Genomic DNA, 15,691 nt, shown 5'->3' with positions numbered 1-15,691 from the left:
CTCCTCTTGAACGCGATGCCACCATGCACCGGCTCCTCCTTTCAGCTTGTATGCGACCAAAGGAACTCTACGATCTTCCGGAACCTCCATGACCTCAAAGAAAGTCTCCACTTCATATAACCAATCCAGGCACCCTTCAATGTCAACATTTCCATTAAAACTTGGGATCTCAGCTTTCACCTTGTATGTATCTCTTGCATATGTAGGGTTGGGTGCTCTCCGATATGCGTAGAGATTTGGTTCTTCAAGGGCATCATCATATTCTTCACCTTCAGAAGCCTCAACATAAATTGGCCTTCTTGAAGCACGTTGAACAACATGTTGTCGTGACGGTCTTGCTCCAAGATTACCTCTCCTTCTTCCTTGATGAACATCTTCCTCTTCTTTAGATGAATCTCCTTCATTGGTAGCAGGGGGGACACCCTTTCTTATCATCTCAACCAGCTGGTCAAATCTCCTATTTAGATCTTCACACAGCTCTTTGATTTGTTGTTCAGCAGCATCCACCCTCTTCTCCAATTGCTCCATTGCTTGCTGCAACTTGCTCTCGAAGAGGACAGCAAGAACGATTATGGGTCAACGAGGCTTTGATACCACCTGAAGCAGCACAAAGGTTGTGGAGGAGCAACTCCACCTTGCTGCTACAATGTGTACAGCACAAGTGTTGAAGGAACAGCTTCAACGTGATGCGCTAGATATCGCTCTAGAGGCGAATGTAGGCTGATAGGGCAGCAAGAGTTCAATCCAGAACTCCTAGAGCACAAGATCTACTCCAAGATCTTAGATAAGAACAACAAGTTCTATTATAGGTAGGGGTACATAGTCTCTGTACAAAGTAGAGGTGAGGACCTCTATTTATAGGCCTTTGGGAAGCCTTCACATACTTCTACTTATAGCTGGAATACTCTAGAAACATTATTTAAGGTTCACCATTCTACTCATAGCTACTCACAACTAGAAGACTCTAGAAAACAGTAGGTAGGATAAAGAAAAGAAAAGAAATACTAGACCACAACAGAGATATCTAGAAGTAGCCAACCAGATTTGACATATGATTATATTTTCATGTTCCTCATCTACTGTTCCTCATCAATCTCACGATCATCCTCATGGACGTACCTACATCTCCCACGACACCACTTGGGCCAATGACAACAGCTCGAGCAAAGGCTATCGAAGATAAGGTGAACTCGCTCCTCTCCAAAATCCCACTTTCTACCTATGAGTCATGGCTACTACCTCATGCGGAGACTCTATGTGTGATCAGGTATTTGGAGGAAAGCCACGGATCAGCTACACCCAACGGACAAGACGGCGAGGACACCAAGTTCAATGGACAAAAAAGGACTGCTCGAAAATCCCAGTCATCGGATAACCGACGTCTCTCGGACATCCGACGTCTGGAGGCTCCGACCGGCCAGCCAAGTCCCAGCCAGCGCACGCTCCAGCGCCCGGACGTCCGAGCAGCGCCGGACGACCGACACCTCCCAGCGCCCGGACGACCGACCGACACCGAACGACCGGCACAACCACACCCGAGCCAAAACACCCGAGCGGAAGACCGACAAGTCCTGACCAGAGCCAAAACATCGGACGCCCGACCGACACCGGACGTCCGAACCCTCGCGAGCCTTCGAACGACCGGTGACCGTCGGACGTCCGACTCCGTGTGACCGCCCGCGTATTGGGCCGAAACCACTTACCCTTTCGTCCACTAAGACTATAAATAGACCTCCTCCGCCCTCTTTCTAGGGTCAGCATTGTGATAGCTCATATTTGAGATAGAGCTTTGCTCATCCACTTGGTTACTTCTCCATCGGAGTCGAGCGCCTCTTCGGAGAATATCCCCCATGCAGATTCAAGACCCCTTTACGGGAAGACCCTTCACACGGAGAAGACCCTTTGTATCGTCACTTGTTGACTTTGAATCGTGTATCTCTCTTTGTGTTTCGAGGATCTAGCACATGTGTAACCATACCTTGTTGGTTGAGTGATTTCTCTCATGTTCCGCCTCGTGTTCTTCGTGTTCTTCATAGGATCCCCTCCAATCGTGAAAGATCGGGCATCTAGGGTTCTACCCTACATCACTTTCTTATCACATTACAAGCCTTTCGTAAAATTCTCACAAATTTTGCACACTTTGATCTTGCAGTAAATGAATTTGAATTCAAACTATCAATTTTGTGGGCATCTATAATATCTAAATAGTTCATGCCCACTAAGCTAATTCTCTTGATATGCAAGCTATCCACATCAGCAACAGTCCACCTCAGCAAATTTGCAACTTCTGAAAATATTTCTTTTCTTTTTAGTAACCATCATTCCCTTTCCATCTTCTGTAACCAGCGAAACGTATCGTATTATCCAACAATTTTCCAGCCACACAAGCGTTTCGTCAGCAGCCGCGAAGAGAGCGACGAACATCATACACAAATTGACTCATTCCTCCCTCGTCAAAGAGACCAATATTTCCCACAGTCTGGCTGCTGGACAACAATCTTCGTGTGAGGGCGCTCCTCCAGTTCTAACCACCGGTCCCGCCCGCCTCATGTCCGCCGGTTTTGCTTCGCTTCGACGCCTCTCTGGGCGATGGGACGCAGCCGGGCCGAGGTTCACGAGGAGCACAGCAGAATGAGTCGTTGCTCTGCTTTGAGCCCTCCTAGCGCCGGTGGCCTTGGACGTGCTGGAGACGCCCATCCCCATTGTGGCCTCCGATCTGGACAAGATGTACGAATTCTCGGACGTGCTGGACGCCCCCATCCCCGTTGTGGCGTTCGATCTGGACAAGGAGAAAGGGTTCAAGCGGGAGGAGCTCAGGAAGGACAGGTTCGCCGGGACGGTGATCTTCCACGAACACCGTGTTCCTCTGCTACAAGGGCCCTGAGGAGTGGTTGCCCTTCATCGAGCGCACCAAGTTTGACCGCCTTCTCGCTGCCACCATGAACGCCCGCAAGCCCAAACAAGTAGAGCGTGAGCATCTTTTCTCCTTTTCCCACTCCCTTGATTTGATTTAAGATTGGCTTGATTCGGTGTTTTGATGTGGTATTCGTATGCTCCTGCCATGATAGTGTTATTTGGTTGAGCTACCCCTTTCATGGAAAGATCATGTCTTGGCTGGCACAAAGCTCAAGTTATAGAATTGTGTGTGAAATGTTAAAACTTGACATGATCAGGCTACTGTATATGTTGTGCATGGTGAGTTGGAATTATATTACATGCCATCTCTTTCTGTAGTTTGCTCTTGCAATTATTAGCGAGAGGAAGGAAACATTCTAGGCCAGGTCACATATGCGCCCTCGGCCCCGCCTACAACCTGTTTCAGTCCCCTCGCTGTACTAGGTTCTCCCAGATTTCTCCAGCCAAAGTCTTCATCTACCATATTGCTTCGTTGCTGGTTCGCCTGCCAAGTTCCCTATGAGTCATCATCAGAAAAGCTTCTCGGTTGATGACACAATGAACTTTCAATGCAGCCTGCTGCTATACATGCTAGCAAATATTTGATATTCACTAACAAACTACTTACTGCATACTGAAACTATGTATCATTTTCAGGCATCTCAAAGAAAGGATCTGTTGTTCCTTCCAGGTTTCAGCCACATAAGTGGTGAGAGGTTTGCTATTATCCTTAGAGTAAAAATTGTAATTATATTTTGATAAATATATCAAATATTTCTAATGAACACTACTTTTGCTTCATTGCTGGTTCGCCTGCCAAGTTCCCTATGAGTCATCATCAGAAAAGCTTCTCGGTTGATGACACAATGAACTTTCAATGCAGCCTGCTGCTATACATGCTAGCAAATATTTGATATTCACTAACAAACTACTTGCTGCATACTGAAACTATGAAACATTTCCAGGCATCTCAAAGAAAGGATCTGTTGTTCCTTCCAAGTTTCAGCCACATAAGTGGTGAAAGGTTTGCTATTATCTAAAAATAGCAATTCTATTTTGATAAATATATAAAATATTTATAATGGACACTACTTTATAGACCAACTATCCTTAGCGAAGGGACCTCACAAGAAAATACATCACCAGTGTAGCTGCTCCTGATGATATGAAACAAATCAAGCAGGATGCTGCTCATAAATCTGCATACTTATTTATATTAATCAATGAATGCTTTAAAATAAAAGGTTCTTTCACAGAAACTCTAGAACGAAAACCCGACTTTACTGCAGATGCTAACAGAAAATTCCAAAGGTATAAAACGCTTTAAGACCATGTGATGTACCATATATAATCTAATAATTCTTCTCATGCAAGTCAATTACTGATAATTAAAATACGTACAAGTCACCATGCATTAGCGGCAGCAAATTAACAAATCAACATCCTGCCATGTAAATCCTAGCTTTATTCTTCCATACATTTATAAAAATAAAATTCAAATACATATTCTGATCTGACATTTCCTTCTATTCCCACTATTTAACATCAACACCACCAGAAAAAGAACATGATCTTACTCCACAACTCCTCCGGTGCAACAACTTCAAGTTCATGAATTGTTTATTTTCTACATCATTGTTATGAGGATGAAACCTTGAAGATCATATGCTTGACGTTTCAGCTGAACCATTTTTGTGTTGATCACAACCTATTCTAAGTTTCTAACCAAGAAACATTCTCATGTTTCAAGGTGATTTTAGAAATACAAAACCACATAATATATATATATATATATCATCATGTGGGGCATGTATTTGCGTCAGCTCTATTGGTACCATCTGCATATTTTCTGCAATCCTCCACCATTATGCATGTGATGGCCTCTTGACCTTCCCTTATTGTACATTTCTTGCTCTGCAGTCTCAGTGTGCAAGTTAGTAGTAGAGCTTTATTACTCCAGTTTGGATCCTGACCTTTCTCATCCCTTTGCTTAATGCTTTGCTTTCCCGTTTGACATTTTGGTTGTTGTATTGTAGGTTGGTCGATACATTCTCACTTTTCTGTTGTGTGGTATCTTTTATGTCAGCGGTTATACATATATACTTATACCACCAATAAATTTGAATCATTACCTATATATGAAATCTGTCATATTATTGATTCAAATTGTTATCTTCATTGATATGTCGATGTTACTCAGAAAATTCATGAACAAATCCCGCAGCAACGCGTGGGGAATCATCTAGTTTGTATAAATCATAGAGCCTATATAAAATATTTCATCATTTATTTCATCTCTGGCCATTCATTTGTTTTCTTCTTTTCTTTTCCTATTCTAAATAGAAAAAGGAAAGGAATAAAACAGAAAGGCCAACCTTCCACTTACCTAAGCCCGCCCAGCCCACCAGCAGAACTGTAAGCGTCGTCACTGTTTCAATTCATCGCATGCAAGACAGAGAGCGTGTGCACACGCCGTGAGCCGATGGTGATGGCCACCTGCTACATGCCGTCACAACCTCCCTATAAATACCCCCTTGACGTCTGTTGCGTCCTCATCCATCCCTCTTTCCTTTCCTCTCCTTGAAGCAGCACAAGGTTGTGGAGGAGCAACTCCACCTTGGTGCTATAATGTGTACAGCACAAGTGTTGAAGGAACAACTTCAACGTGTTGTGCTAGATATCGCTTTAGAGGCGGAGATGGGCTGATATGGCAGCAGGAGTTCAATCCAAAACTCCTAGAGCACAAGATTTAGTCCAAGATATTAGATAAGAACAACAAGTTCTATTATAGGTAGTGGGTACATAGTCTTGTTACAAACTAGAGGTGAGGACCACTATTTATGGGGCTTTGGGAAGCCTTCACATCTCACTTCTAGTTATGGCTAGAACACTCCAAAAAACATTACTTAAGATTCACCATTCTACTCATAAGTACTCATAGCTAGAAGACTCTAGAAAACAGTAGCTAGGGTTGAGAAAAGAAAAGAAATAGTAGACTACAATAGAAGTATCTAGAAGTAGCCAAACAAATTTGACATATGATTTTATTTTTGTTTTCCTCAGCTATTGTTCCTCATCATTCTCCCCTGATTGTTTGGAACTCGACCTCGAGTTATCTTCATAGAGCGCTTCTTCTGGATGGTAGAGAGTCAAGTCCGCAACGTTGAAAGTGCTTGATATACCCACGTCACTTGGAAGATCTATCTCATAAGCATTATCATTTATATTTGTCATAATAGAGAAGGGCCCATAACTTCGCTGCCTAAGCTTCCCTTTAACACCTAAAGGCAGCCTTTTTCCGGAGGTAGATCATCACCTTATTACCGACTTGGAATGATCTCTCCTTTTTCGGAGGCAAAGGCATGTATAACCTATTCTTTCGGTCAGACTTGCTGATTGTAAAAGGAGAAATCATCACCTTATCACCAACTTGAAACTCCATGGGAGGACATCTCTATGGACTTCGTCTTGGGTTTGCCAAGAACAAGACGAGGGAGTGATGTTGTGTTTGTGGTCCTGGATGGATTATCTAAAATGGCTCAATTCATCCCATGCCGCAAGACAACAGATGCTCATCATGTGGCAAACCTATTCTTTCGGTCAGACTTCATGGAGTAACAACAGGTTTGACATATTTAGCACCGCTGAGCAAACTTTCCAGCATCTCTCTTTAGTTGTGACCAAAAGTAACGAGCTTCCAGGTTAGCGATAGTCTTGTCCCGTCAAACATGGTCACTAAGATCACTTGAATGGAGTTCTCTAATTAGTTTGTGAGGCAAAGAATGCCTTGGGATGCACAAACAATCATTTTTTAAGAGATAGCCATCCTACATGAAATAGTCATCACCTAATGACTGGCCCCTGATGTGCTTTACCCAAACATGGTCAAAGTCTTTGTCACCCTCATACAACTCCTTTATTTGATCCATGCCTAGAAGTTCAGCTTCAAAAGAAGTCAAAAGGCATGCACGATGACCCAAAGCATCGGCCACTCAGTTAGTTGTTCGAGATTTATGCACGATGAGATAGTTAAAACTCTCCAAATATGTTGCCCATCTTGCTAGCATGCGATCAACATGCTTTTGATTTCCAAAATGCTTCAAGGATTGATGGTCACTATAAACAATGAACTCTTTAGGCAGCAAATAGACTTCCCAAGTTTTCAACCTCTAAAAACGGCATACGATTCTTGCTGATGGGTACTCCATTTTTGTCTAGCGTCGCTCAACTTCTCACTAGAGAAAGCAATGGGCTTCCTTTCATGAGATAGAACAGCTCCAATGCCTACTCCACTTGCATCACACTCCAACTTAAAAGTCATGTTGCAATAAAGTAGCACCAAGACCGGAGCTTGTGATAGTTTTTGCTTGATCTCATTGAAACTAGCTTCAGCCGCTTCTGTCCATTGGAACTTTCCTTTCTAGTAATTGGTGCAATGATAGTGTTGAGATTCTTCAAAGATCGCCTATAGAAAGTTACAAGGCCATGAAAACTTCTACCTCAGAAATGGTCTTCGGAGTTGTCCATTCTCAGATTGCTTCAACCTTAGAATCATCAACATGAATACCGATGCATGTTATGACGAATCCTAGGGTGAAAAGTTGTGTATGCAGGAAAACACATTTCTTCAAGTTGACGTAGAGTTCAATTTCCCTTGGTACTTCTAGCACCTTCCGAATGTGATCAAAGTGTTCATCCTCATTCCTGCTATAGATCAAGATGTCATTGAAATAGACCACAACAAAGTGGGATAAGAAGGGTTGAAGGACTTGATTCATCACGTGCATAAAGGTACTTGGCGCATCTGAGAGTCCAAATGGCATGACTAGTCATTTAAACAACCATTCCTTTGTCTTGAAGGCTGTTTTCCATTCATCCCCGGGTCTGATACGAATTTGATGATATCCGCTTCTTAAAACTACCTTTGTGAACACTCTTGCTCCACTAAGCTGATCCAACATATCATCCAAATGGGGAATAGGGACTTCATACCTTACAGACGGGGAATAGGGACTTTATAACTTACGGTGGTCTTGTTCATGGCTCTACTGTCCATACACATGCGTCAAGATCCATCTTTCTTTGGTGTGGCAGGGCTGGTACAGCACATGGGCTAATACTTCCTCAAATGTGCCCCTTTTGCAGCAATTCCTCCACTTTCTCCTTCAATATATCATGTTCTTTTGGGCTCAATTTGATAGTGTGGAAGATTAGGAAGACTTGCTCCTGGAATTAAGACGAATCTATGTTGAATTCCTCTCATCGGTGGTAGGCATTGTGGCTCTCCAAGTATGTTAAGAAATTCTGATAATAAGCCACGTACCTTCCATGGAATTTCAGCGGCCGGGTGCTCTTTTCCTTTTACAGTAAGTGCAGCACACAAATCTGCCTCCTTCAAGTCTTCCAGAAACTTATAAGAATGTGTGGGAGATAGTTAACATACTTTTCCCCTCCTTAGATAGATTACCATCAGTTTTGTTTGGTAGAAAAATGATCTTTCTCTTGTTCCAAATGAAGAGTACGAATTTTCACTGCCCTTGTGTGTAGTATCCACATCAAATTGCCAAGGTCTCCCAAGAAGAAAATGGTTGGCGCTCAAATCAACTACATCACACAACACATTTGAGCGATAATGGTCGCCCAAAGAAAGTGGCAGGCTGCATTGTTTGGTGATCCTCATATTCACTCATTTCTTGATCCACATAATAATGTAGGGGTTTGGATGAGCATGAGTTTCAAGCTTCAAATGGTTCACCAACTTCTGGGAGATGAGATTCTCACAGCTGCAACTATCAATCACTAATTTGCATACCTTGCCATTCACCGTGCATTTGCTCTCAAATATTTTCTTCCATTGTGTGTCATCAGGTTGTGGTGTGGAACATAGGAGACGCTAAATCACACATACCACCTCTTCACCTTCTTGGCAAACCTCCTGCCCCTCTACATCTTGACAAACCTCCTGCCCGCATGAACACCGTCGTCTTTGAGCCTCGCCGCCTTGTCCAAGGGAACAGTGACGTCGACTACTTCCCCTACGTGCCCTACCTCGACCGGAGATCGTCTACAGCCGCTGCAATCGTCATCTTCTTCCTCTTCGGGCCATCGTTGTCTTCGTCAAATTCAGGCGACTCTGTCCACTTCCCGGCGAACCGAGCACACCACTGTGTCCGTGGTGAGCTCCTCTCCAAAAACCCCTCCTTGCTCGATTTTGTCCTCTAGCACCTTTTGCTATGTTTAGCCGAACACCGCCGTTGCATCACCTCGTCATCGGAGTAGTTCCGGTGGTCCTCTACTTGCACCGTTCACACCATCAAGTTTGTATGTGTCCGTAGTCCATATCTAGCACGTTTCCGAGCTCGATCTCGAGCTCTAGCACCGAGCACAGCTGTGACATCCCGGCTTAACAGGAATGATAGACTACTCATATCAACAAGGTGAACCTTCTTTTCCGGGAGCCCATCCTAAAGGAACCTCAAAGTTTAGCGTGCTTGGCTTGGAGCAATTTGAGGATGGGTGGCCAACTAGGAAGTTGATCCCGGGTGCGCACGAGTGAGGACAAAGTGCGCATTAAAAACTAGTGTTGGTCTATGGGGCCAGTCTAAATCCTAGGTGGTAGCCAGGCGCAACGGCCAGGAACAGATGGGTTTGGATGGGGCTATTAGATATATATAGTTCAAAAATCTAGAAATTTCACATGTAAACTTGGAAGGGTCCATAGTTGACACATACTAAATTTCAGAAGGTTTGGAATTTATTTGATCCCCAAATAAATTCAAACAAATTTGAAATAAAAACAAGCCGCAGAAAATAGGAAGGATGAAAACCTTACCTATTTAGCTGCCTGGACCATGAGAGAAGCATGCCCAGGAGAGAAACCTACCCAGCCCATAGGGGCACATTCGTCTTCAACCTCCAGCCAGTAGGCAGAGAAGCCGTGCATGCACGTGTGAGGCCTCAACCACCTCATGCTTCCTGTCGACGACTGGAGTGGACAAAGCCAACCCTCACGGTTATACAGGCGTGTGCGGGCATGTGGTGCATGGCGTGTGTGCCCTGTCGTGGCACATGGCATGGCACATATGCCGGACTGGACGCACATACGTATGCCAAGAGGGAACGTTCCTGCTAGGCCGACGAGGACGTCGTTTCCTTTGAGTGGGGTTGTATGTGACATCCTGGCTTAATATGAATGATAAGACTACCAATATCAACAAGGTGCACCTTCTTTTTCGGGAGCCCATCCGGAAGGAACCTCAAAGTTAAGCGTGCTTGGCTTGGAGCAATTTGAGGATGGGTGACCGACGGGGAAGTTGATCCCGGGTGCACACAGATCCCAAGTGAGCACTTTGTCCTAGATCGTAGGTGACCGACTAGAAATCCGAGGACAAAGTGCGCAGGAAAGTCTAGTGTTGGTCTGTGGGGCCAGTCTAGATCCTAGGTGGTAGTCCTTTGGGACCAGTCTAGATCCTAGGTGGTAGTCATGCACAACGACCAGGAACCGATGGGTTTGGCTAGGGCGTTACAACTACACGCACCCGAGAGCTCCTCCGCTTCCCCTCGTTGCCGGCGACGTATCCATCGCCGTTTGGTTGCGTGCGTAGCACTGGAGGAAGCATCTCCTTTCCCTCTTTCGAAGGAGCACGCCACAAGGCACTTCAGTTGTCGGAGAATTCATTTCGATGAGCTAATCCACCTCTGTTTGGCCACCGCCCACGAAACATCAGCAAGTTGGTTCAAAACCAACGAGATCTCATTCCTATCACTTGCACACATCTAGCTCATTTGGTTCGTTCCTTCGAAACAGAACGTCGGGTCACGGGTTCGCTTCCCGCATCGCTCATAAGCGCACCCCCTTTTTGTGATTTAAAGATCTCACTGACATGTGGGTACAAGTCCAGCCGGCGCTGACAGCGCACACGTGGCACCTAGCCCCACATGTCGTTCTATCTGGCGGCTTGCACACGTGGCACCTGGCCCACATGTCATCCTATCTAGCTAGCAGCCGCCTCGGTGATAAACGCCTCTTCACCCACTGTTGCATCAGCGCATGCATCAACACCCATCAGGCCCACAAGTCAATCTATGTGGCTTGCACGGCCTATGCATAAAAGTTTCTGTTTCATTTACTCCAAATTATTAAAATCAATTCCAGAATTATTCAAATACTTACAAAATTCAAATGCTTGTATCTTTTAATTCCCTTGTCCAAATTCTACAAACTTTATATCTATTTGGATCAGAAAAATATGAGCATTTCAAACCTATCATTAGTTTTCAAATTTGAACTCTAGATTTTAAATTAAAATTTGAACTTGCTCAAAAGCCTTTCAAACTTTGGTAAATCATAACTTGAGTTCTACAACCCCATTTGTTGGTGTAGTGAACTTTGGGTGTTCACTACCCCTGACCACACACCGGCAAGTTACAGCCTCCGTGCTGGAAAGAATATGGCAGAGACAAGTCCATCTCAAAGCACTCAAGACATGGTGAAATAATATCGTGAAGAACGCCTCGAGGCAGGTCATCGAGAAGTACTAAAAGAGTACCTCAAGGTCAAGATCAAGATTGCCGGGAAGCAGGCCTTCCCGAGAAGCAAGCATTCCACTTTGGCGGCAAGCTCAGAGAAGCAAGCATTCCACTTTGGCGGCAAGCTCAGAGCCGGCAAGGATGATCATGACCTCGGATACTTGTACTAGCTCACTTGGAATAGTTTTTGCGATGCTTTCTTGGTTACCTCGTTACGTATCCACCATCAAGTCATTTATCTTGCCATGATAAAGCCTCTACTTCCACCTCCTAGCAAAGCTTGTTACTTCCTATGTTATTGCTTGCTTAACCTGCTCTAGTATGCATGCTTAGGGTGGTGCCAAGTCAGGTCTTATGCCATGCTTTACTTGGGTTATGCTTATGTTACCATGGGTCACTTTGTGATATGCTTTTGGAGATAATTAAAATGTAGGCAAATGGCAACAGTGGTACGCCAGACCTTATGCCTTGCTGTTTTCTTCCACTTGAACCAACCTAGAAAGGGATCTTGTTATTTTGTTCCATGAATGAGCGCGCTGACCACTTGTGGGAGGTTTTAGGGGGGGGGGGGGGCTCTTCATTTTTCCTTAGACGACAGACTATGTCCTGACTACAACCTGGTTTTCTTGGTGTTATGTTATGATCCAAATTCAAGTATAAAGATAAAGGCTAACTTCTGACGAGCGGAGCGGTGAAATTTGCTTGCAAGTTAAAGAGGTCACTATATGGTTTGAAACGGTCGGTATAAAAGGTTAGATTCATTTATGGTAGCACATGTATTTAAGAGGTCTGCATATGATAGTTATGTTCACATTAAATTTGTTGATGGATCACCTAGTACGGATGGAGATTTTGAGTTTATGACAAGAGTTCCATATTTTGGTGTTGTCGGTTCTTTAATGTATGTCATGGTGTGTTCTCGGTCTGATTTATCATTTGCAATGAGTCAGTAGATACATGGATAACCCTGGTAAAGAACAACGGAAGGTTGTCTAGTGAATTTTCAGGTACCTTCGTGGCACTTCCAATGCTTGTTTGAAATTCGGCAGGACTCGTGAGGGACTAGCTGGCTACGTGGATTCAGATTTTGCTTCCAGCGATTTGGAAAAGAAGAGGTCCCTTACAGGTCATGTGTTCACTGTTGGTGGTTGTACCATGAGTTGGAGGGCAACGTTGCAGCCAGTAATTGCCCAATCTACCACTTTAGTTGATCAGTACTAAATCCCCGACTTTGGTAACCTCCCCGATATAGTGAAGATTTGCTGGCTGGCGCCCGTGGTTTTACCCCCTTCGTGTTGAGGGGTTTTCCACGTTAAATCCTTGTGTCCCTGTGTTTGAGTTCGTTCTTCATCGTGTTTGATTGCGTGTCGTATCTCTTAACACTCGGTTTGGTTGTTCCGCATACAGTTAGAGGGTGGGTATACACCTCTTGACTGGATTATATGCAACGCGGAGCTGATCACGGGGCTACTCTTGGAATAGCAGCTAGTCACCAACCTCTCCCCGCGGTTAGGACCGGATTGGGGTCACGCTCGGACTTACGATCTTGGTTACACCTAACAAGGTGGCCCCAGACTTGTCTGTTGTGTGCGGAACAGTGTTGAGTCATTTTAGAACTTATGGTTCTATCCCATCACATGGGTGCCTATAATGGGCAGCATCCAGTTGGGAAGAGCAAACGAATATGGATATTGGGTCATTGGTGCACCCCTGCAGGGTTAAATCTTTTCGAAAAGCCGTGTCTGCGGTTATGGACGACTTGGAGCTTGGTAATAGTTCGTAGAACAACTTCAACCTAATGATTAAAACTTGCCAATGCGTGAGTACCTTGATTGTCTCCTCTCTGTGGGGTATACGAAGGGGAGGACAAGGTAGTGTTATGTTTGTGTAGGCAGGTGAATAGGATGATTAGTACTCCCTCTATAAACTTAGTGATCTAAAAGATCTTATATTAGTTTATAGAGGGAGTACATGAGATACCTTGCATTGAGTTATGCTCTCTTATCTTATATCTAATAGACGTAAGTTGTAGTTGATGCTTAGTGCTTGCAGCTTCATCACTTATCCCCTTCATACCAAATTGTATTGTTAGTGCTAGTACCCTTGGTGATAAGACTTGTTGAGTACCTTTGTACTCACCGTTGTCACAACAACTTGCAAACTACTTCTACAATTGAGATGTAGATTCTGGTCGCTATTATGTTGAGTTCGATAACATCGACGAATAGAATAGTGGATCGCAGGTGACAGCCTGGAACCCATGGGAGGGATCACCTGCTTACTTTCCAGCCTCTTAGGCCAATGTGGATTTTGTGTGTACTCTGACTATGCTATGTTCTGCTGTGTTAATATAGTGTTGGACCAAGTGGTCTCTGATTGTAATAAATTTGAATCTTGGCACTTGTATTGCCCTATTCATATATTTATGTCGCATCTTCTCTAGTGGTGTTATAATGATATTCAATTTGTAAAGTCCACGACATATGATAGTGCATGTATATTATGCGCTTCTATTCCAGATATTTTGTCAACAAAATTGTGAAGAGAAATGTTCAAGCATATAAATGGATTGATTGAAAATTTGTAATGCAAAACTGTTTTTCTTTGATTAAAGCAAAGTATAATAACTCAATGACAATCCTAAGATATCATTGCATTCAGCGCACCACAATGCGTGTAAACTATGTTGGGCCATTTATAGAGGGGGGGTATAGAAAGGCTGATGTTTTAAGTCTTCTACGACCACACATGGTAAAACACAAAGGTCATGAAGTCAATAACAAAGCAAAAGGTGCAGAACAAGTAGCACGGCATTACCTGGATATCCAAAGAAGCCAATTTCTTACAGTTCTCTGCTACTCTCACTAAGCCTATTGAAGATATGGCAGAACACCATACTAGACTTAGTTTTTCCAGCCCTTTGCAGCCTCTGGCGAGACTAGTTAAGCCAACATCAGTCAAACAAAAGCTCTCTATCCCATCACCGCTGGGTGTCTGTTCCGATGGCAATGGGAATAAAATCCCTGCAAAACGTGGTACCCGGGACATCCTCCTACGGCTACCAGATGGGATACTACTAATCACCTGCATCAAGAAGTAGTATTTAGTGTATCAGTCGTATTGTGCAGCATTGATAGTCATTGAACAAACGCTGTCCCTTGAGAAATGATCAAAATGCCATGACCCGTACACACTAGGATCTCTGTATTCAAGTCATGAAAATGCAAGCCACCTACAATGCGTACAACCAGATAATAAAGATGATATATATGTGGTCACCGATAAACCAGATGCAACATTTCGTCAAACTATAGCTCTTCAAGATTTCGATCCAAGAATTAGCTGCAGGGAGCGATATTCCACACGATTCGCGAGCGCACGCACCAAAAGGCACACATTTTGCCATCAGATCGAGGTCACTCACGTGGCGGCGCGATCTAGACGCAGGAGCGGAGACCACGGCGGCGTCGGCAGAGAGGCGCTCGTCAATGGACACGTCTGCGAGCGCCGGGAACCGTTCCACGAAGAGGCCTACCACCTCGTCCGCGTGAACCCCGGATGCTGGGAGCTTGGCGGACCTGCGCGTGGCGCGGTCGAGGCGGCGCCAGCGGCGGCAGACGAGGGCGCAGGAGTCCAGGTCGCGCTTTTCGTCGCCGACACGTCGGAGCACGTCCTCCAGGAGCTCCTCCGGAAGGGCCACGTTTATCAGGTCAGCGCCCTTCATCGCGGCGGGCGTCGCCGGAGATAAGAGCGACCGGGATGAGTTAGGGAATCCCATGGTTAGAGTCTCGAGTAAAATGAAGTAATCTCAGGCCGTCTTGATCTTGACCGTTGGATTAGCTGTCCAAACTGATCGGGGCCGTCGGATCTTCGTCTGGATCGATCCTGGCCGTCGGAGCTTTGTCTGGATTGATCCTGGCCGTCGGATCGAACAAAAAACACTGGTACAATGAATAGTGTGGTGCCACCGCCTGTAAATCCCGTGCCCCACCGAGGGCATTCTCGTCTTTTCACACGCAGTCGTATAACCCTAGTCGTCTCTCTCCTTTCCCATTCCCCAGCCCCTCGCCCTGACTCCCCTCTCTTTTCCTCCCGTCCCTCACGCCGCCACCCTGCCTCCTCTCCTCCGATGGTCGTCAACCACCCTCCACACCCTAGCCTTCCGTTCTCATCCTCCCGTCCTCGCCTCCGTCGTCGTCGCCCCCAACCCAAGCAACCCCTTCCCTTCTCTCCATGGCCGCGGATCCACCCCAGCAGCTTAGGCAGC

At 45.0% G+C, this 15,691-nt stretch overlaps 1 protein-coding gene across 2 annotated transcripts in view; it reads right to left on the bottom strand.

Annotated features, from left to right (window-relative positions):
- LOC123091802 (F-box/LRR-repeat protein 4) overlaps positions 1-15,222 on the bottom strand; it is a 45,741-nt gene extending 30,519 nt beyond the window's left edge. The window contains exons 1-2 of one of the 2 annotated variants that reach the window (XM_044513411.1): positions 14,849-15,222; positions 14,242-14,508 (exon numbers count right to left, since the gene is read on the bottom strand). In XM_044513411.1, coding sequence (XP_044369346.1) covers positions 14,242-14,508; positions 14,849-15,202 — 621 coding nt within the window. In that variant the 5' untranslated portion in view covers positions 15,203-15,222. The remainder of the gene's footprint in view (positions 1-14,241; positions 14,509-14,848) is intronic. The other variant, XM_044513412.1, reaches the window with a different exon arrangement.
- Between the last annotated feature and the right edge of the window lie 469 nt (positions 15,223-15,691).

Source organism: Triticum aestivum, chromosome 4B, assembly GCF_018294505.1.
Source record: "Triticum aestivum cultivar Chinese Spring chromosome 4B, IWGSC CS RefSeq v2.1, whole genome shotgun sequence".
Classification (NCBI taxonomy): domain Eukaryota; kingdom Viridiplantae; phylum Streptophyta; class Magnoliopsida; order Poales; family Poaceae; genus Triticum; species Triticum aestivum.
This window is presented reverse-complemented; position numbering and strand designations above follow the sequence as displayed.